The following is a 21658-nucleotide window of genomic DNA, read 5'->3' as shown; positions in this document are numbered from 1 at the left end:
AAGGGACAGGTGGGCTCTGTCCTGCATCCAGGTGAGGCACAGCTGGGCACTGCCTCACATCCAGGTGAGGGACAAGTGGGCAGTGCCTCACATCCAGGTGAGACACAGGTGGTCTCTGTCCCACATCCAGTTAAGGGACAGGTGGGCACTGGCTCACATCCAGGTGGGGCACAGATGGGCAGTGCCTCATACCCAGGTGAGGGACAGGTGGGTTCTGTCCACACCCAGGTGAGGCACAGTGGGCTCTATCTCACAGCCAGGTGAGGGATCTGTCCCACACCCAGGTGGGGCCCAGCCGGGCCCTGTCCCACACCCAGGTGAGGCCCAGCCGGGCCCTGTCCCTGGCTGGCTGCCCCACAGGAGGCTCACCTGTCCGCAGGTGCACTGCATCAGCACGGAGTTCACGCTGCGCAAGCACGGCGGTGAGAAGGGCGTTCCCTTCCGCGTGCAGATCGACACCTTCCGCGAGAACGAGAGCGGCGAGTACACCGAGCACCTGCACTCCGCCAGCTGCCAGATCAAGGTGTTCAAGGTACCTGAGCGCCCACCTGGGCCCACCTGGGCTCTGTCCTGCTTTGTACTGGTGCCTCTGAAAAATCCCGCCTGTAGGAGTAACAGCCCCAGCAGGTGGTGCAGGGTACAGGTGGTGCAGGTGATGTAGGTAGTGCAGGTGGTGCAGGTGTAGGTGGTGCTGGTGATGCAGGTGTAGATGCTGCAGGTGATGCTGCAGGTGGGGTAGGTGGTGTAGGTGGTGCAGGTATTCAGGTGGTGCTGGTGATGCAGGTGGTGTAGGTGGTGCAGGTGGTGCAGGTGATGCAGGTGATGCAGGTCATGGAGGTGGTGTAGGAGGTGCGGGTGGTGCAGATAGCAGAGGTGATGCAGGTGGTGCAGGTGGCACAGGTGGTGCAGGTGGTGTAGGTGGTGCAGGTATTCAGGTGGTGCAGGTGATGCAGGTATTCAGGTGGTGTAGCTAGTGCAGGTGGTGCAGGTGTTTAGGTGATGTAGGTGGTGCAGGTGGTGCAGGGTGCAGGTGGTGTCAGTCGTGCAGGTGGTATAGGTGGTGCAGATGCTGCAGGTGGTGCAGGTGGTACAGGTGGTGCAGGTGGTGCAGGTGTTTAGGTGGTGCAGGTGGTGTAGGTGGTGCAGGTGTTTAGGTGGTGCGGGTGGTGTCAGTGGTGCAGGTGATGCAGGTGGTGCAGTAGGTGTAGGTGGAGCAGGTGGTGCAGGTGATGTACGTGCTGCAGAGGGTGCAAGTGGTGCAGGTGATGCAGGTGGCTCACGTGGTATAGGTAGTGTAGGTGATGCAGGTGATGCAGGTGGTGTAGATGGAGCAGGTGATGCAGCTGATGCAGGTGGTGTAGGTGGTGTAGGTGATGCAGGGTGCAGGTAGAGCAGGTGGTGCAGGTGGTACAGGTAGTGCAGGTGCAGGGAGGGGTCGTTCCCACTCAGGTCACACCTTAGGGTGCCTGTGACTCCACCCCACCTGCAGCACCCCCAGAATCTCACCTTGGCTCCTCTTTTCACACCTGTTCACCTGAGGGGTCAGTGCGGTTTGGGGTCCTGCTCTGCCCTCCCCTGCTCCACCTGGGACAGATTCCATCACCTGTGAGTGCAGGTAGAGGTGAGTTTAAGGGGATTTCTGCAGGGGTCTGCCAAGGGGAACACCTGGATACCTGTGGAGGTTTCACATCCGTGCTTCCGACGGGATTTGAGTTACAGGTGTGTTCAGGTGGTTACAGGTGTCTGCAGAGAGGTTACAGATGTACTCGGAGTTATAGGTGTGTGCAATGTGGCTACAGGTGTGTTCGGGTAGTTACAGGTGGATTCAGGTGGTTACAGGTGTGTGCAGAGTGGTTACCGGTGCATTCAGGTGGTTACAGCTGTATTCAGGTGGTCACAGGTGTCTGTGGACTGTTACAGGTGTATTCAGGTGGTTACAGGTATCTCCAGGTGGTTACAGGTATCTCCAGGTGATTACAGGTGTATTCAGGTGGTTACAGGTGTATTCAGGGAGCTACAGGTGTGTTCATGTGATTACAGGTGTGTTCAGATGGTTACAGGCGTCTCCAGGTGGTTACAGGTGTCTCTAGGTGGTTACAGGGGATTTCAAGTGGTTATAGGTGTCTTCAGGCATCTTCAGGTGGTTACAGATGTCTCCAGGTGGTTACAAGTGTATTTCAGGTGTTGCAGGTATATTCAAGTGGTTACAGGTGTCTCCAGATGGTTACAGGTGTATTCAGGTGGTTCCAGGTGTCTCCAGGTGGTCACACCCCTATCCCTGCAGAGGCCCTCAGGACAGGCTTCTCCCCAAACTCCTTTTCCCTGTGCCGAGCACCAGGAGAGCTGAGTCACCTGTGCCACCTGAGTCACCTGTGCCACCTGTGTGTGTCGCACACACCTATGCTACCTGTGGGTGTCCCCCACACCTGTGGGTGTCCCCACACCTGTGCCACCTGTGGGTGTCACACACACCCACCTGTGCTACCTATGAGTGTCCGCACACCTGTGCCACCTGTGGGTGTCCCCACTCCTGTGCCACCTGTACCACCTCTATGGATGTCCCCACACCTGTGCCACCTGTGGGTGTCCGCACACCTGTGGATGTGCCCACATCTGAGTCACCTGTGTGTGTCCCCACACCTATGCCACTGTGGGTGTCCCCACACCTGTGGGTGTCCCCACACCTATGCCACCTGTGGGTGTCCCCACACCTGTCACACCTGTCCCTGGGCAGCCCAAAGGAGCGGACCGGAAGCAGAAGACGGACCGGGAGAAGATGGAGAAGCGAACGCCGCACGAGAAGGAGAAGTACCAGCCCTCATACGAGACCACCATCCTGACCGAGGTGAGCTCACCTGCCCACCTGCCTCACCTGGCTGCAGGCAGCAGGGCTGGGCTGCTGCCAGACCGCAGCTCAAGGTGTTCGTACCTGCCAGGCAGAACTGGGGCAGAGGAGGTGCTCTGTACCTGCAGAAGGGCTCTGGGGCCATTACTGACCTGAGCTGGGCAGGTGTGTGCAGGGCCAGGTGTGTGCAGGCCCGGGTGTGTGAGGTTGGATGTATTTGTGGGCCCAGGTGTGTGCAGGGCAAGGCCAAATGTGTGGGGCCGCAGGTGTGTGCAGGCCCAGGTGCGTGCAGATGTGTGTGTGCATTGAAGCTGTGTGCAGGTGGAGTTCCAGGTGTTTATAGGGCCAGGTGTGTGCAGGCCCAGGTGTGTGAGGTTGGATGTATGTGTGGGTCCAGGTGTGTGTAGGGCAAGGCCAGGTGTGTGGGGTTGAAGGTGTGTGCAAGGCCAGGTGCGTGCAGATGTGTGTGTGCATTGCAGCTGTGTGCAGGTGCAGCCCAGGTGAGTGCAGGTGTAGACCAGGAGTGTTCAGGTGTATGCAGGTGCAGACCAGGTGTGTGCAGGTGTGTGTGTAGTGCAGATGCAGTCCCAGGTGTGTGCAGGTACAGCCCAGTTGCGTGTGGGTGTGTGTGTGCAGTGCAGCTGTGAGCAGGTGCAGTCCCAGGTGTGTGTAGGGCCAGATATGTACATGGTTCCAGGTGTATGCAGGTGTGTGTGTGCAGGGCAGGTGTGTCCAGCTGTGTGCAGGTACAGTCTCTACAGTCCCAGGTGTGTGCAGATTAGTGTGGGCAGTGCAGGTGTGTGCAGGTGCAGTCCCAGGTGTGTGCAGATATGGTACCAGGTGTGTGTGGGTCTGTGTGTGCAGTGCAGGTGTGTGCGTTTACAGTCCCAGGTGTGTGCAGGTGCAGTCCCAGGTGTGTGCAGGTATGGTACCAGGTGTGTGTGGGTCTGTGTGTGCAGTGCAGGTGTGTGCGTTTACAGTCCCAGGTGTGTGCAGGTGCAGTCCCAGGTGTGTGCAGGTATGGTACCAGGTGTGTGTGGGTCTGTGTGTGCAGTGCAGGTGTGTGCGTTTACAGTCCCAGGTGTGTGCAGGTGCAGCCCAGGTATGTGTGGGTGTAGACCAGGTGCGTGCAGGTACAGTTACAGGTGTGTGCATGGTTCTAGGTGTGTGCAGGTGCAGCCCAGGTGTGTGCGTGGTTCCAGGTGTGTTCAGGTATGTGCGTGCATTGCAGGTGTGTGCAAGTGCAGCCCAGGTGTGTCCAGGTGTGCAGGTGCAGCCCAGGTGTGTGTATGGCTTCAGGTGTGTGTGTGCAATGCAGGAACAGTCCCAGGTGTGTTCAGGTGTGAAATCCAGGTGTGTTCAGGTGTGTGTGTGCAATGCAGGAGCAGTCCCAGGTGTGTTCAGGTGTGCAGGTGCAGCCCAGGTGTGTGCAGTCCCAGGTGTGTGCAGATGTGTGTGTGCGTTGCAGCTGTGTGCAGATACAGTCCCAGCTGCGTGCAGGTGCAGCCCAGGTGTGTCCAGGTGTGCTGGTGCAGCCCAGGTGTGCTCAGGTGTGTGTGTGCAGTGTAGATGTGTGCAGGTGCAGTTCCAGGTGTGCTCAGGTGTGCAGGTGCAGCCCGGGTGTGTTCAGGTGTGCGTGTGCAGTGCAGGTGCAGTTCCAGGTGTGTTCAGGTGTGTGTGTGCAGTGTAGATGTGTGCAGGTGCAGTCCCAGGTGTGCTCAGGTGTGCAGGTGCAGCCCGGGTGTGTTCAGGTGCAGCCCAGGTGTGTGCATGGCTCCAGGTGTGTGTGTGTGCAACGCAGGTGCAGCCCGGGTGTGTTCAGGTGTGAAATCCAGGTGTGTTCAGGTGTGTGTGTGCAGGGGCAGGCCAGGTGTGCTCAGATGTGTGCAGGTGCAGCCCAGGTGTGTGTGTGTGCAGTGTAGATGTGTGCAGGTGCAGCCCAGGTGTGTGTGTGTGCAGTGTAGATGTGTGCAGGTGCAGCTCAGGTGTGTGTGTGCAGTGTAGATGTGTGCAGGTGCAGCCCGGGTGTGTGTGTGTGCAGTGTAGATGTGTGCAGGTGCAGCTCAGGTGTGCTCAGGTGTGTGCAGTGCAGGTGTGCTCAGGTGTGCAGGTGCAGCCCAGGTGTGTGTGTGTGCAGTGTAGATGTGTGCAGGTGCAGCCCGAGTGTGCTCAGGTGTGTGCAGTGCAGGTTTGCTCAGGTGTGCTCAGGTGTGCGGGTGCAGCTCAGGTGCCCCTGAGCTCACCTGCCGTGCCCGCAGTGCTCGCCCTGGCCCGAGGTCACCTACGTGCCCAACGCGCCCTCGCCCGGCTTCAACAGCTCCCACAGCAGCTTCTCCATCGGGGACGGGTGAGCGGCACTGGGCATACTGAGTGCTGGAACTGGGAATACTGGGAGTGCTGGGGGTGCCAGACTGGGAGCACTGGGAGTGCTGGGAGTACTGGACTGGGAGCACTGGGAATTGGGAGTACTGGGAATTGGGAGCACTGGGAATTGGAAGTACTGGGAATTGGGACTGGGAGTGCTGGAACTGGGAGCACTGGGAATTGGGAGTACTGGGAATTGGGATTACTGGACTGGGAGTACTGGGAATTGGGAGCACTGGGAATTGGGAGTACTGGGAATTGGGAGCACTGGGAATTGGGACTGGGAGTGCTGGGAATTGGGAGTACTGGACTGGGAGTACTGGACTGGGAGCACTGGGAATTGGGAGTACTGGGAATTGGGAGTGCTGGGAATTGGGAGTGCTGGGAATTGGGAGTACTGGGAATTGGGAGTACTGGACTGGGAGCACTGGGAGTGCTGGGAGTACTGGACTAGGAGTACTGGGAATTGGGAGTACTGGGAATTGGGAGTACTGGGAATTGGGACTGGGAGTGCTGGAACTGGGAGCGCTGGGAGTCGGGGGGTGGGTCAGACTGGGGGGATGGCACCAGTGCCACCCCAGTGTCATCCCAGTGACCCCATTGTCATCTCACCGTCATCCCAGTAAGCCCAGTGCCATCCCACTATCACCCCTGTGCCACCCCAGTGACACCAGTGCCATCACAGTGTCCCCAGTGTCCCAGTGTCCCCAGTGCCCCGTGTCCCTCTGTCCCAGTGTCCCAGTGACTGTGTCCCTCTGTCCCTCTGTCCCCAGCAGCGGGTCCCCGAGCCACCAGCCCGACCCCCCCGCGCCCCTGGCTGACGTAAGTACCTGCCCAGGTACCTGCCCAGGTACACCTGGGGGTCCCACAGGGGACACTTGGGGTCACCTGCACACACCTGGGAGACCTGGGGGGAATTCCCACCTGTGCTGGCCCACCCTGAGCTCACCTGTGCCTCAGCACTTCCACACTTCCACATCACCTGGAGGCATTTCCAAGTCACCTCTGAGGTCATCACCTCCTCCCACCTTCCCAGGGGTTCATTTCCCACCTGTACTGGCCCACCAGGGCTCACCTGTGTCCTACATCCAGGTGAGGGACAGGTGGGCTCTGTGGGAACACTTCCACATCACCTGGAGACATTTCCAGTCCCACCTGCCCAGGGTTTCAATTCCCACCTGTGCTGGCCCACCCTGAGCCCACCTGAGCTCACCTATGTCCTATATCCAAGTGAGGCACAGGTGGGCTCTGTTCCACACGCAGGTGAGGGACAGGTGGGTTTTGTGGTAACACTTCCACATCACCTGGAGACATTTCCAGGTCCCAGGTCCCACCTGCCCAGGGGTTCATTCCCACCTGTGCTGGCCCACGCTGGGCTCACCTGGCAGCACCTGTGCCCCTGGCTGGCCAGGCAGGTCACCTGGCAGCACCTGTGTCCCCCCAGACGCTGCTGCCCACCTGGAGCCCGCAGGAGGCTCAGCAGTGGCTGCACCGCAACCGCTTCTCCACCTTCTCACGGCTCTTCAGGAACTTCTCAGGTGAGTTCTGCCCTCACCTGGGCCGGGTCACCTCACCCGGGCCAGGTCACCCCTGCTCACCTGGGCAGGGTCACCTGCTTTCACCTGGGCTGGGTTACCTCAGCTGGACAGGGTCACCTCACCTGGGCTGGGTCCCCCCCTCTCACCTGGGCTGGGTCCCCCCTCTCACCTGGGCGGGGTCACCCCCTCTCACCATTTGGGGTGAATTTAGGGCACATACGAGGTGAATCTGTCTGAATTTGGGGTGAGTTTGGAGTGAATTTGGGATGAATTTTGGGGTGAATTTTGGGGTGAATTTGGGGTGAATTTTGGTGTGAATCTGGGTGAATTTGGGGGTGAATCTAGGGCAACTCTGGGGTGAATTTGGGGTGAATCTGGAGTGAATTTGGGATGAATTTTGGGGTGAATTTGGGGGGTGAATCTAGGGTGAATTTTGGGATGAATTTGGGGTGAATTTTAGGGTGAATCTGGAGTGAATTTTGAGGTGAATTTGGGGTTGAATTTTTGGTGAATCTGGGGTGAATTTTGGGGTGAAGTTTGGGTAAATTTAGGGTCAATTTGGGGTGAATCTGGAGAGACTGGGGTGAATCAGGTGAATTTTGGGGTGAATCTGGGATGAATTTGGGGGTGAATCTGGGATGAATTTGGGGGTGAATTTTGGCGTGAATCTAGAGCAACTCGGGTGAATTTGAGATGAATTTGGGATGAATTTGGGATGAACCTGGGTGAATTTTGGGGTGACTCTGGGTGGATTTGGGGCTTTCCCAGGGGCAGATCTGCTGAAGCTGACACGGGAGGATGTGATCCAGATCTGCGGCCCCGCTGACGGCATCCGGCTCTTCAACGCCCTCAAGGGCAGGTGGGGCTCACCTGAGGGGCCTGGGACACACCTGGGGGGGCCAGGATTGACCTGGGGGGGTGGTTGGGGTCACCTGGGGGGGTGGGACACACCTGGGGGGGGCTGGGACACACCTTGGGGGGGGTCAGGAGTCACTTGAGGGAGCTGGGATTCACTTGGCCCAGGTTTTTCCCATCCTAGTCAGGAATTTAGAGGAACTTTGGGGATGGAAGTCCAGGTTGGAAAGAGGAATTGGGGATTGGGAATTAGGGATTAGGAATTGGGAATTGGGGATTGGAAATTATGGATTAGGAATTGGGGATTAGGGATTGGAAATTGAGAACTGGAGATTAGGAATTGGGAGTTAGGAATTAGGGATTGGGAATTGGGAATTAGGGATTAAGGATTGGGAATTGGGAATTAGGAATTAGGAATTGGGGATTGGAAATTATGGATTAGGAATTGGGGATTAGGGATTGGAAATTGAGAACTGGAGATTAGGAATTGGGAGTTAGGAATTAGGGATTGGGAATTGGGAATTAGGGATTAAGGATTGGGAATTGGGAATTAGGAATTGGGAATTGGGGATTGGGAATTACAAATTGGGAATTACAAATTGGGAATTAGGGGTTCTTTGAGTTTGAGACTCCAGGACTGGAGCCCCAGGCCAGGAGCTCCTGCTGCTCCAGGTGCTGTCTCCACCTGGGACCTGCCCAGAAGGTTCCCAAAGGGGCTGGGTGTTCCTCACACCTTGCCCTAAAAATCAGGGGTTGGACACACCTGGAGCATTTGGGAGGATGTGAGGGACAGAGGGCCCAGGTGGGAATGGCTGAGGAGCATCTCAGGTACCTGCCAGGGACAGGGGAGCACCTGCAGGTGGGAATTCCAGAGGAGCATCCTCAGACACCTGATGGGGACAGGGGAGCTCCTCCAGGTGTGAATGTCTGAGGAGCATCTCAGGTACCTGACAGAGACAGAGTGTCCAGGTGGGAGTGGCTGAGGAGCATCTCAGGTACCTGACAAGGACAGGGGACCCCCTCCAGGTGGGAATTCCAGGGAAGCACCATCAGACACCTGGCAGGGACAGGGAGCTTCTCCAGGTGGGAATGTCTGAGGAGCATCATTAGATACCTGACAGAGTGTCCAGGTGGGAATTCCAGGGAAGCGTCCTCAGGTACCTGCCAGGGACAGGGTTAGGGTGGGAATTGCCAGGTGGGAATTCCAGAGGAGCATCCTCAGGTACCTGACAGGGACAGGGAGCTTCTCCAGGTGGGAATGGCTGAGGAGCATCTCAGGTGCCTCAGGTGGCAATTCCAGGGAAGGCTGACCAGGGTCAGTGAGGGGACGCCTGGAGCTCAGGTGGGAGCTCACAGGGGTTGAGATGGGCTCACCCAGCTGCTCCAGGGCACACCTGGGACTCAGGTGGGCACAGCCCGGGGGTTGGGATGGGCTCACCCCGCTCCCCCTGGGGACACCTGGGGCTCAGGTGGGAGCTCACAGGGGTTGGGACGAGCTCCTGACACAGCCCAGGGGTTGGGATGGGCTCCCCCAGCTCCCCCTGGGGACACCTGTCAGGGGAGGGCAGGGCAGGCAGGGGCAGCCCCAGGTGACCCTCACCTGTCCCAGGATGGTGCGGCCCCGCCTGACCATCTACGTGTGCCAGGAGTCGCAGCAGGTGAGGGAGCCCCAGCACGAGCACGAGGACGGCGACGGAGGCAGCGGCACCTTCTTTGGTGAGGGGGGCGGGGGGCTCACCTGGGGGGGCAGGGGGCTCACCTGGGGGGTGGGAGCTCACCTGGGGGGTGGAACTCACCTGGGGGGTGGGAGCTCACCTGGGGGGTGGGGGCTCACCTGGGGGGGTGGAACTCACCTGAGGGGGTGGGAGCTCACCTGGGGGGTGGGAGCTCACCTGGGGGGATGGAACTCACCTGGGGGGGCTGGGGGCTCAGCTGAGGGGGTGGGAGCTCACCTGGGGGGTGGGAGCTCACCTGGGGGGATGGAACTCACCTGGGGGGGTGGAACTCACCTGAGGGGGTGGGAGCTCACCTGGGGGGGTGGAACTCACCTGGGGGGATGGAACTCACCTGGGGGGGCTGGGGGCTCAGCTGAGGGGGTGGGAGCTCACCTGGGGGGGTGGGAGCTCACTTGGGGGCGTGGAACTCACCTGGGGGGGTGGAACTCACCTGGGGGGGTGGGAGCTCACCTGGGGGATGGGAGCTCACCTGGGGGGGTGGGAGCTCACCTGGGGGGTGGGAGCTCACCTGGGGGGGCTGGGGGCTCACCTGGGGGGGTGGAACTCACCTGGGGGGGCTGGGAGCTCACCCGGGGGGTGGGGGCTCACCTGGGGGGTGGGGGCTCACCTGGGGGGTTGGAACTCACCTGGGGGGGTGGGAGCTCACTTGGGGGTTTGGAACTCACCTGGGGGGTGGGGGCTCACCTGGGGGGTGGAACTCACCTGGGGGGGTGGGGGCTCAGCTGGGGAGGGTAGAGAGCACACCTGGGGACGTGGGGGAATTCCTGTCCTGCTGGGCACAAACCCACCTGAACAGTGCAGGTGCTGCCGCTCAGGGACACTGGGAGGTTTGTGGGGACAGGGGTGGAAATGCCACACAGGGCACGGTGACAGGGCACGGTGACAGACAGGAGATTGGTGACAAACAGGACACAGTGCCACACAGGGCACGGTGACAGGGCACGGTGACAGGACAGGGGTGACAGACAGGAGATTGGTGACAAACAGGACACAGTGCCACACAGGACATGCTGACAGACAGGACATGGGTGACAGACAGGACACGGGTGACAGACAGGACACAGGTGACAGACAGGGCATGGGTGAGAGGACACAGTGCCAGGTCACAGGTGACAGACGGGACGACAGGGGTGACAGGACACGGTGCCAGGTGTGTCACAGGTGACAGACAGGGCACAGTGACAGGACACGGGTAATGGGCAGGACACGGTGCCAGGCAGGTCCCTGTTAGGAGCACGGCAGTGCCCAGCCCAGGTGGCCATGGTGGCACACCTGGGCAGGTGTGGCTGTGCTGTCAGGTGTTCCGTGCCCGCAGTGTGCCACACCATGTACCTGGAGGAGCTGGCACAGCTGTTCTGGGTGACAGAGAGGACAGGGGTGCCAGGCAGGACACAGGTGACAGGACACAGGTGACAAACAGGTCACAGTGCCAGGGAGGTCACTGTGCCAGGCAGGACACGGTGACAGACAGGTGCCTGTTCTGAGTGCAGCTGTGCCCAGCCCAGGTGTGGCTGTGCTGGCACACCTGGCAGGTGTAGCTGTGCTGTGCTGGCACACCTGGGCTCACCTGCTGGGTGCCCTGTGCCCGCAGTGTACCACGCCGTGTACCTGGAGGAGCTGACGGCGGCCGAGCTGGCAGAGAAGCTGGCACAGCTGTTCCGGGTGCCCGCCCAGCACATCCAGCACATCTACAAACAGGGCCCCACGGGCATCCACGTGCTGGTCAGCGACCAGGTAACCTCACCTGCCCAGGTAATGCCCACCTGGCCCAGGGAATGCCCACCTGGCTCAGGTAACCCCACCTGCCCCAGGTAACCCCACCTGCCCCACGGGCACACCTGGCACCAACCAGGTAATGCCCCCTTCCCCCACGGGCATCCACATGATGGTCAGCGGCCAGGTAACCCTGCCTGGCCCAGGTAACCCCCACCTGCCCCAGGGAATGCCCATCTGGCAGTGCCAGGTAACTCCCACCTGCCCCATGAGCATCCATGTGCTGCTCAGCGACCAGGTAACCTCACCTGCCCCAGGGAATGCCCACCTGCCCCAGGGCACACCTGGCACCAACCAGGTAATGCCCACCTGCCCTGGTAATGCCCACCTGCCCCAGGTAATGCCCACCTGCCTCACAAGCACACTTGGCAGCACCAGGTAATGCCCACCTGCCCCAGAGCACACCTGGCAGTGCCAGGTAACCCCACCTGCCCCAGGGCACACCTGGCAGCACCAGGTAATGCCCCCCTGTCCCAGGGCACACCTGGCAGCACCAGGTAACCCTCACCTGCCCCAGGTAACCCCACCTGCCCCACAGGAACACCTGGCACCAACCAGATAACCCTCACCTGCCCCAGGTAATGCCCCCAGTCCCACAGGCACACCTGGCAGTGCCAGGTAATGCCCACCTGCCCCAGGTAATGCCCACCTGCCCCAGGGCACACCTGGGGGCAGCATCACCTGTGCAGGTGCTGGGAAGGGCCCCAATCAATGAAATGTTCCTGGCTGGTGCTTCCCGAGCTCCCACCTGAGCTCCCACCTGGGCACCTCCCGCCCTTTGGAACCCAATTTTTCCCCAAAAAGCCCTAAATCGGAGCTGTCTGGGGTTTGTTCCAGATGATCCAGAACTTCCAGGATGAATCCTGCTTCGTCCTGGACACCCTGAAAGGTGTGTGAGTACCTGGGCTCTGCTGGGCCACACGCGAGGCACAGGTGTGACTCCTCACACACCTGTGTGCCACCCCTGGCCCCTCCCAGCTCCCCTCACCTGTCCTGGGCTTCCCTTGCAGCCGAGACCAACGACAGCTACCACATCATCCTGAAATAGGGGCAGCTGAGGGACAGGTGAGGAGCACCTGCGGCCTCTCAGCACACCTGGACACCCTCCACGAGGACACAGCAGAGATTTGGGAACCCCAGGTGTGCTCACCTGGCCATCCCCCCTCGCAATGAACTCCTGGACACCTTCTGGAGAGCTCCCAGGTGTGGTCATCTGGCCCACCACCCTCCAAAGGAACACCTGGAGAGCCCCCAGGTGTGGTCACCTGGCCACCCCTCCCTCAAAAAGAACACCTGGAAAGCCTCTGGACACCCCCCCAGGTGTGCTTACCTGGCCACCATCCCCGAAAGGAACACCTGGAGAGCCCCCAGGTGTGGTCATCTGGCCACCACCCTCAAAAGGAACACCTGGAGAGCCCCCAGGTGTGCTCACCTGACCACCCCTCCCTCAAAAAGAACACCTGGAAAGCCTCTGGACACCCCCCCAGGTGTGGTCACCTGTCCACCCCCCCTCGCAATGAATGCCTGGAGAGCCCCCAGGTGTGGTCACCTGGCCACTCCCCTCACAGGGAACACCTGGAAACCGTTTGGGGACCCCCCCCCCCAGATGTTGTTACCTTGCCACTCTCCTCGAAAAGAACACCTGAAAACCTTCTGGAGAAACCCCAGGTGTGGTGACCTGGCCACGCCCCTCACAGGGAACACCTGGAGAGCCCCCAGGTGTGGTGACCTGGCAGCCCTGCCCACAGGTGCCTCCTGGCACGGACAAGCTGCTGCTCCCCTGCTGCAGCTCTGGGGCACCAGGTGTGCTCCCACCTGGCACAGGTGTTGCCTCCAGGTGGGTGCAGGTGCGATCTCGTGAGGTCATCAAGAATTCCGGATTTAATTATGGAAAATTGGAGGATAAAGGGATAACTGGGGGGGGGGGGTGCGGGGAGGGCAGGGGGCATTGCTGGGTGTTTTTGGGGAGAAAAGCAAAGATTTGGCTCTTTCTGCGGAACGTGTGCAGTGATTGAAGCGGCTCTGGGCAGGTGTCCAGGTGAGGGATGTGCCCAGGGGTGGGAGGTGATTCCCCAGGTCCCTCAGACCTGGATGCTCCAGGTGATACCAGCTCAGCTCAGCCCATCAGGTGTTTCAGGTAAACAAAAACAGGAAAAAAAGACAATAAAAGCCAAGGATTTGATTAAATAAAGCCGGGGCGGGATCCAGGTGTGGCAGGTGCTGGCTCAGGTGACATCTGGGACAGTCTGACAGTGCAGGGGAGCAGCACCACCCCAGGACTGAGCAGCACCCCCAGAATCACCCCAAACATCTCCCCAAAACCATCCCCAGGACCACACAAAAATCACTCAAAACCACCCCCAGGAAATACCCAAAATCAGCCCCAAACCATCCCAGAATCACCCCCAAACCACCCCAAAATCACCTCCAAAAATCCCCCAAGACAACAAAAATCACTCAAAACCATCCCCAGGAAATCCCCAAAATCAGCCCCAAACCATCCCAGAATCACCCCCAAACCACCCCAAAATCACCTCCAAAAATCTGCCAGATCACACAAAAATCACTCAAAACCACACCTAAGAAATCCCCCAAAATCACCCCCAAACCATCCCAAAACCACCCCCAAATAATCCCAAAAATCAGCCCCAAACTACCCCAAAATCACCTCCAAAAATCCCCCAAGACCACACAAAAATCACTCAAAGCCACCCCCAAGTAATCCCCAAAATCACTCCCAAACCACCCCAAAACCACCCCCAAGAAATCCCCAAAATCACTCCCAAACCACCCCAAAATCTCCCAGATCACCTCAGGATGGTCCCGCAATCACCTTGAAATATCCCTGAATCTTTCCTCTAAATTACCCCCTCACCACCCAAAATTACCCAAAAATCATCCCAAACGGATCACCCCAAATAATCACAAATTCATCCCCAAACTACCTCAAATTCATTCCCCAACTACCCCAAATCATCTCAAATTCATCCCTAAATCACCTCAAATTCATCCCGAAATTACCCCAAATCACCTCAGATTCATTCCCAAATCCCCCCAGATTACCCCAAATTCATCTCCAAGTCCCCCAAAATTACCCCCAATTCATCCCCAAATTACCCCAAATCACCTCAAATTACCCCAAATTCATCCCCAAGCCCCCCATGCCCAGGGGGTGTCAGGGCTGGAGCACCCCAAGGTTGCTCCTGGCTCAGGTGGGACACACCTGGAGTGGGGGGAGCGCCCTCATTTGCAGGTTGTACCTGGGATTGCACCTGGAAAAGGTGGGGGGGACACGGGGGGTGTTTGATCCTTTAATTCCCTTTCCTTGGATCCCTTAATTCCCCTTTCTTTGGATCCTTTAATTCCCTTTTTGATCCTTCAATTCCCTTTCCTTGGACCCTTCAATTCCCTTTTTGAGCCTTTAATTCCCTTTCCTTGGATCCTTTAATTCCCCTTTCCTTGGATCCTTCAATTCCCTTTCCTTGGATCCTTTAATTCCCTTTCCTTGGATCCTTCAATTCCCTTTCCTTGGATCCTTTAATTCCCTTTCCTTGGATCCTTTAATTCCCCTATTGATCCTTTAATTCCCTTTTCCGTGGATCCTTCAATTCCCTTTCCTTGGATCCTTCAATTCCCTTTCCTTGGATCCTTTAATTCCCCTTTTGATCCTTTAATTCCCTTTCCTTGGATCCTTCAATTCCCTTTCCTTGGATCCTTCAATTCCCTTTTTGATCCTTCAATTCCCTTTCCTTGGATCCTTCAATTCCCTTTTTGATCCTTCAATTCCCTTTCCCTGGATCCTTCAATTCCCTTTCCTTGGATCCTTTAATTCCCCTTTTGATCCTTTAATTCTCCTTTCCTTGGATCCTTCAATTCCCCTTTCCTTGGATCCTTCAATTCCCTTTCCTTGGATCCTTTAATTTCCCTTTTGATCCTTCAATTCCCTTTCCTTGGATCCCTTAATTCCCCTTTCCTTGGATCCTTTATTTCCCCTTTTGATCCTTTAATTCCCCTTTTGATCCTTTAATTCCCTTTCCTTGGATCCTTCAATTCCCCTTTTGATCCTTCAATTCCTTTTCCTTGGATCCTTCAATTCCCCTTTTGATTCTTTAATTCCCTTTTCCTTGGATCTTTTGATTCCCCTTCCTTGGATCCTTTAATTCCCCTTTCCTTCGATCCTTCAATTCCCTTTCCTTGGATCCTTCGATTCCCCTTTTGATCCTTCAATTCCCTTTTCCTTGGATCCTTCGATTCCCCTTCCGTGGATCCTTTAATTCCCCTTTCCTTGGATCCTTCAATTCCCCTTTTGATCCTTCAATTCCCCTTTTGATCCTTTAATTCCCCTTTCCTTGGATCCTTCAATTCCCCTTTTGATCCTTCAATTTCCCTTTTGATCCTTCAATTCCCCTTTTGATCCTTTAATTCCCCTTTCCTTGGATCCTTCAATTCCCCTTTTGATCCTTCAATTCCCTTTCCTTGGATCCTTCGATTCCCCTTTTGATCCTTCAATTCCCCTTTTGATCCTTCAATTCCCTTTCCTTGGATCCTTCAATTCCCTTTCCTCGGTCAGTGACTCCCAGGTGTGTTCTCAGTTCTGCCCCCAGACTCCAACCCCAGCTGAGGGCACAAAGGCAGCAGTGATCAGTGGAGGGAAGAAGAATCTAAATAAACAGAACAGCAAAATTGGTAAAAAAGGTACAGAAGAGCCTGAGGGTCCCAGCAGAAATTAACCCTGTCCTGGCCACAACCAGGGCGTTCCCCACCCCTTACTGCAGTCGATCCACACCATTCCTTATCCCACAGCTTGCACTCACCCTCTATTCTGCACCATCCCTTATCTCACACCTTGCATTTGCCCTTTACACAATCCATGTCATTTCTTATCCCAAACCTTGCACTTACCCTTTATTCTACACTGTCCACATTAATTCCTTATCCCACACCTTGCACTCACCCTTTACGCCATCCACATCACTCCTTATCCCATGACTTGCATTTACCTTTTATTCTATACCATCCACATAAATCCTTATCCCAAACCTTGCACTCACCCTTTATTCTACGCTGTCCAAATTCTTTATCCCACACCTTGCATTTACTCTTTATTCTACACTGTCCACACCATTCCTTATCCCAAACCTTGCACTGGTTCTTTATTCTGCACCATCCACGTCATTCCTTAACACAAACCTTGCACTCCTCCTTTACTCCATCCACATAATTCCTTGCACTCACCCTTTTTTCTGCACCACTCATTATCCCACACCTTGCACTGGTCATTTTTTCTGCACCTTGCATTTATTTTATTTTTCTGCACACCTTGCATTTACTCTTTATTCTACACTGTCCGCACCACTCCTTATCCCATACCTTGCACTCATCCTTTTTTCTGCACCATCCACACCATTCCTTATCCCAAACTTTGTTCTCATCTTTACACCATCCACTTAATTCCTTATCCTACACCTTGCACTGGTCCCTTTTTCTGCACCATTTCTGGTTCCACACCTTGCATTCACCTTTTATTCTGCACCATCCATGTCATTCCTTATCCCAAACCTTGCACTCACCCTTTACACTATCCATGTAATTCCTTATCCCACACCTTGCACTGGTCCTTTATTCTGCACCATTGCCCTGGTTTAGGGCAGATTTGGGATTAAACCTCCAAAAGGGGCCCCTCCAGCAAGCAAACCCACACAGCCCCTCTCCCCAACGAGTTTGGGAAGGATTCCCTGGAGAGAAGTGGAAAGAACCTGTTTATTTAACAGGTAAAACACCCCCCAGCACACAGAACCTGTTTATTTAACAGGTAAAACACCCCCCAGCACACAGAACCTGTTTATTTAACAGGCACAGCACCCCCAGCACACAAAATGAGCAATACCAGGTATTACAGTGACCTGATGAGGTCTCAGGGTGAGGGAAGTGGACAAGAATCTTAGTTCATGATCAGAAGGCTGGATTTATTGATCTATGATATATAACACATTATAACTATACTAAAAAGAATAAGGAGAGAAGTTGCAGAGGCTGCTAAGCTAAGAATAGCATAGTAAAGAAAGAATAACAAAGTTCTGTGTCCAGCAGAAAGCAAGGACAAACTCTCCTTGTGAGTGGTCAGCAAATCCAAACACTCACAGAAGCCCAATCACCGCTGCACCTGTTGCATTCCACACCAGCCGATAACAATTATTTACATTCTTCTTCTGGGGCCTCAGCTTCCCAGAAGATGAACAAATCCCAAAGAAAGGATTTCTATGGAAAAATGTCTGCGACAACCAGGTGACACCGCTCTGTCACCACTCTGAAAAAGATGCCAAATTCAGAAAGTCTCTCCTGGGGTGGTCGCTCTGTAATCAGTGCCTCCTGTGCTGGGGTAGCTGCTGCAGCCGCAAGGTGCAAACTCTCGGTGTTTCCCAGGTCCCAGTCCAGAGCAGGTTTGAGTAGGTCCAAAAAAGGGAAAGGAGAAACAGTCCAGGGAAAATTCGGACTGCTTAGCTAAACTAACTAATGAGCAGAAGCAAAAAGCAAGAGCAAAGCAGGAGCAAAGCAAAAAGCAAAAGCAGCACTCATGTACTGTCCTATCTCTGTGTCCTGCCAGCCGTGGGGCAGTGGCTGAGAGCAAAACCAAAACAAACCATTCGCTCTTCAGAGCCAGTCTGTGAAGGCACAGAACATGATATCCAGCATGAACAGAACACAGGAATGGGGATATAAGCATCATAAGGTCACCCTAGGACAACCAGCCACATCATTCCTTATCTTACACCTTGGACTCATCCTTTACACCATCCACACCATTCCTTATCCCAAACTTTGCACTCATCTTTACACCATCCATGTCATTCCTTATCCCACACCTTGCACTCACCCTTTAGTCTACACTGTCCACACCATCCCTTATCCCACATCTTGCATTTACCCTTTATTTTACTCCATCTACACCATTCCTTATCCCATACCTTGCACTCACCCTTTATTCTGTACCATCCACACCATTCCTTATCCCAAACCTTGGCATTTACCCTTTATTCTACACCATCCACACCATCCCTTATATCACACCTAGCACTCATTTTTACACCATCTACACCATTCCTTATCCCAAACTTTGCACTCATCCTTTATTCTGCACCATTCACATAATTCCTTATCTCACACCTTGCACTCACCCTTTATTCTGCACCACCCACTCTATTCCTTATCCCTTGCACTCATCCTTTACTCCATCCACACCATTCCTTATCCCACAGCTTGCATTTACTCTTTATTTTACACCATCCTCACCATCCCTTATATCACACCTTGCACTCATCTTTACACCATTCACACCATTCCTTATCCCACACCTTGCACTCATCCTTTATTCTACACCATCCATGTAATTCCTTATCCCAAACCTTGCACTCGCCCTTTACTCTGCACCATCCCTTGTCTCACACCTTGCATTTACCCTTCATACTGCACCGTGTCATTCCTTATCCCATACCTTGTGCTCACCCTTTACACGATCCACGCCGTCTCTTATCCTAAACCTTGCATTTACCCTTTTTTTTACTCCTCCCACACCTTGCACTCATCTTTTCTCCATCCACACCATTCCTTATCCTAAACTTTGCATTTACTCTTTATTTTACACCATCCATACCATTCCTTATCCTACACCTTGCACTCATCTTTACACCACCCACACCATTCCTCATCCCAAACCTTGGCATTTACCATTTATTTTACACCATCCATTCCATTCCTTATCCCAAACTTTGCATTTACCCTTTATTTTGCTCCATCCACACCATTCCTCATCCCAAACCACGTCCTCACCCATTTCCTGCACCACCCACCCCTGCCCAGGTTCCACCACATTCCAGCTGTACCCACATTTCACACACAGCAGGAGCTCCATCTCTTCAGTCCCCAATGTGCGTTGAGGTCAGTCAGTCCTGGCTGTCCGTGTGTCCATCCACAAAAGGGCTGCTGTGCCCAGAGCTCCCAGCTGGAGCTGCCCATCCTCATCCTCATCTTCATCCTCATCCTCACAGCACGGTCACCCCCAGCCAGCAGTGTCAGAAATCCAAGCAACCCCGACAAAGGGGACAAAGAGGATGAGGAGAACTCCATCTTATCAGAAGGCCAATTAATTTGTCTCGGTTTGGAAAGACAGGTGCCTGCTAAGGAAGGCAGGAGCCTCCCCTGAAATGGAGAATGTAAACCCTCCCCACCTCTCTGAATTGCTATAAATTTTAAATTAAGGGGCTCTCAGGCAAAAAAAATACGGGACCAGGGAATAACAGTTCTTTAACAGGGAAAAAAAAAAAAAAAAAAAAAAAGATAAAATAAACAATGCACAGTGAACTAAAACAACACTGACAGAGTCAGAACTCAACCTGACACCCTGTGGGTCAGGCTGTTGGCAGCAGTCCCATTGGAATTGTGGCTCAGCCCTCCTGCAGTGTCAGGGGTGGTTCTGCTGGAGCAGGGATCCTGTAGAAAGGTGCAATCCCTCCCTCTGAAGATCCAGTGGAAGAAGAGGCAGCTGCTGCTCCTCTGGGAAATCCAGTGGAGAAGCCGTGCTGGTGTTCCAGAACCTCCAGATTATATCTGGGTAGCAATGTTTGAAACCTCAGATCGTATCCGGGTAGGAATGTTTGAAATCTCAGATTGTATCTGGGTAGGAATGTTTGAAATCTCAGATCGTATCCAGGTAGGAATGTTTGAAATCTCAGATTACATCCAGGTAGAAATGTTTGAAATCTCAGATTGTATCTGGGTAGGAATGTTTGAAATCTCAGATTGTATCCAGGTAGGAATGTTTGAAATCTCAGATTACATCCAGGTAGAAATGTTTGAAATCTCAGATTGTATCTGGGTAGGAATGTTTGAAATCTCAGATTGTATCCAGGTAGGAATGTTTGAAATCTCAGATTGTATCTGGGTAGGAATGTTTGAAATCTCAGATTGTATCCAGGTAGGAATGTTTGGCTCCTCCTTCTGTGCTCACATCTCCCAGTGGGATGATGGAATTTTATCAGCCATGCAGGGACACTCAGTGGCCCATGAACAGAAGATAATTAATAATTAATGGCCCATGAACAGGAGATATCTCCTCGAGGGACGATTGGTTGTGACAGACATAAAGAAAACTGCCCCATGAACAGAAGATAACTGCCCCACCTCTGACAGATGGGAATTGAGCACCTGAGACACTTCTGTGAGCACCAGCCGAGGTCTCAGTCCCTCCAGCCCTCTCTGTGCCATCCAGGTGACACCACAGTTGACACCACAGGCGACACCACAGGTAACACCACAGGTGACACCACAGGTGACCTCTGTCTGAGGTGACTCTGGGGTGTCCCCTCTCTCTGGAGCTGCTCCCAACAGCAGAGACTGGCCCATGCTGGAGGGACAGGGGACATTTCCTAATCTGGGTGAGACTTTTGACTCTGCCCAAGGTCTTGGAGTGTCCTCCACAGCCGAGGTCAGTGGGGAGGAACAAGGATGGTCCCCGTGGTGCCAGGGCTGGGGACTCACCTGAGGCAGTGTCTGCTCTGCTGCCTCCATTGGCACCACTGACAGGGAGCTGGGGCAGGGTGACAGAGCTCTGGAAACTTCCAGAACCTGGGCTCCACCCACGGAACTGCTCCAGAGAAGCTTCCAGAGCCTGGATCCTGGGCTCCATCCTGGGAACTGCTCCAGAGAACCTTCCAGAGCCTGGATCCTGGGCTCCAAACAAAGAGATGCTCCAGAGAAGCTTCCAGAGCCTGGATCCTGGGCTCCATCCTGGGAACTGCTCCAGAGAACCTTCCAGAGCCTGGATCCTAAGATCCACCCTGGGAACTGCTTGAGAGAGAAACTTCCAGATCCTGGGTTCCACCCAGACCCACAGGAATTGATGCAGAGAACCTTCCAGAGCCTGGATCTTGGGCTTGGGAGGGCCCTACTTCCTCCTCATCCCTCACTGAGTGACCCACTCTGCTCTTGGATTTCTTCTTGTGAAAAATGTGTCTTTTATGATTGGCTTTTTGCAAATATTAAAATGAATATTATATGTGTTGTGTTAGAAAGTGATGCTGTAATCATTTTCTTAAGTAGTATGTTAAATAGAGTTTAGGTTATAACATAATGTTAAGATAGAAACCGTGCTGATTAAGATATGTTTTTAGAGAGGAATGAGGTACTTGCACTGAGATAGCAGCCACAGGACACTGAAATCTTTCGGAGAATTTATTGCTCTCTTCTCAAGTTCTTCCCACCTTGACCATCAGGATTCAGAGGAAGAAGCTGACACTGCCCAGACACAATCCTGTGTTTGAATGGAATTTATGCATCATGGATGAGGTGTATGAGTATGCAACACGCTGTTGCTTTTAAGGGTTAATTCTCTGCTAACGTGGGTCCTTTCTGGGCGTATTTTGCCCAGAAAAGGTACCCGGACTGTCTGTAACTCTTTGTTTTTATTGTCTCATATTGTCCTACTCCCAATTGTCCACATTTTTATTACCCTGATTTTATGACTATTTTTATAACCATTTTATTATTATTAA

The 21658-nt window shown here is 54.5% G+C and overlaps 1 protein-coding gene across 3 annotated transcripts in view; it reads left to right on the top strand.

Annotated features, from left to right (window-relative positions):
- The window catches only part of LOC134413712 (transcription factor CP2), a 28033-nt gene extending 6836 nt beyond the window's left edge, over positions 1-21197 (top strand). Inside the window, exons 6-16 of one of the 3 annotated variants that reach the window (XR_010026576.1) lie at positions 380-532; positions 2735-2845; positions 5104-5192; positions 5983-6031; positions 6654-6747; positions 7516-7606; positions 9212-9318; positions 10930-11072; positions 11949-12000; positions 12122-12948; positions 20211-21197. Coding sequence is in view for 2 of the 3 variants with exons in the window: in XM_063147750.1 (XP_063003820.1) it covers positions 380-532; positions 2735-2845; positions 5104-5192; positions 5983-6031; positions 6654-6747; positions 7516-7606; positions 9212-9318; positions 10930-11072; positions 11949-12000; positions 12122-12159 (927 nt within the window). In the remaining variant the exon portion in view is untranslated. Of the gene's footprint in view, positions 1-379; positions 533-2734; positions 2846-5103; positions 5193-5982; positions 6032-6653; positions 6748-7515; positions 7607-9211; positions 9319-10929; positions 11073-11948; positions 12001-12121; positions 13025-20210 lie in introns of those variants that run through there. The other 2 variants (XM_063147751.1, XM_063147750.1) reach the window with 2 other exon arrangements.
- Positions 21198-21658: the final 461 nt, after the last annotated feature.

This window comes from Melospiza melodia, unplaced genomic scaffold (assembly GCF_035770615.1).
Source record: "Melospiza melodia melodia isolate bMelMel2 unplaced genomic scaffold, bMelMel2.pri scaffold_48, whole genome shotgun sequence".
Taxonomy (NCBI): Eukaryota; Metazoa; Chordata; class Aves; order Passeriformes; family Passerellidae; genus Melospiza; species Melospiza melodia.
The sequence above is the reverse complement of the archived record's forward strand: the minus strand, read 5'-3'. Positions and strand labels throughout refer to the sequence as shown.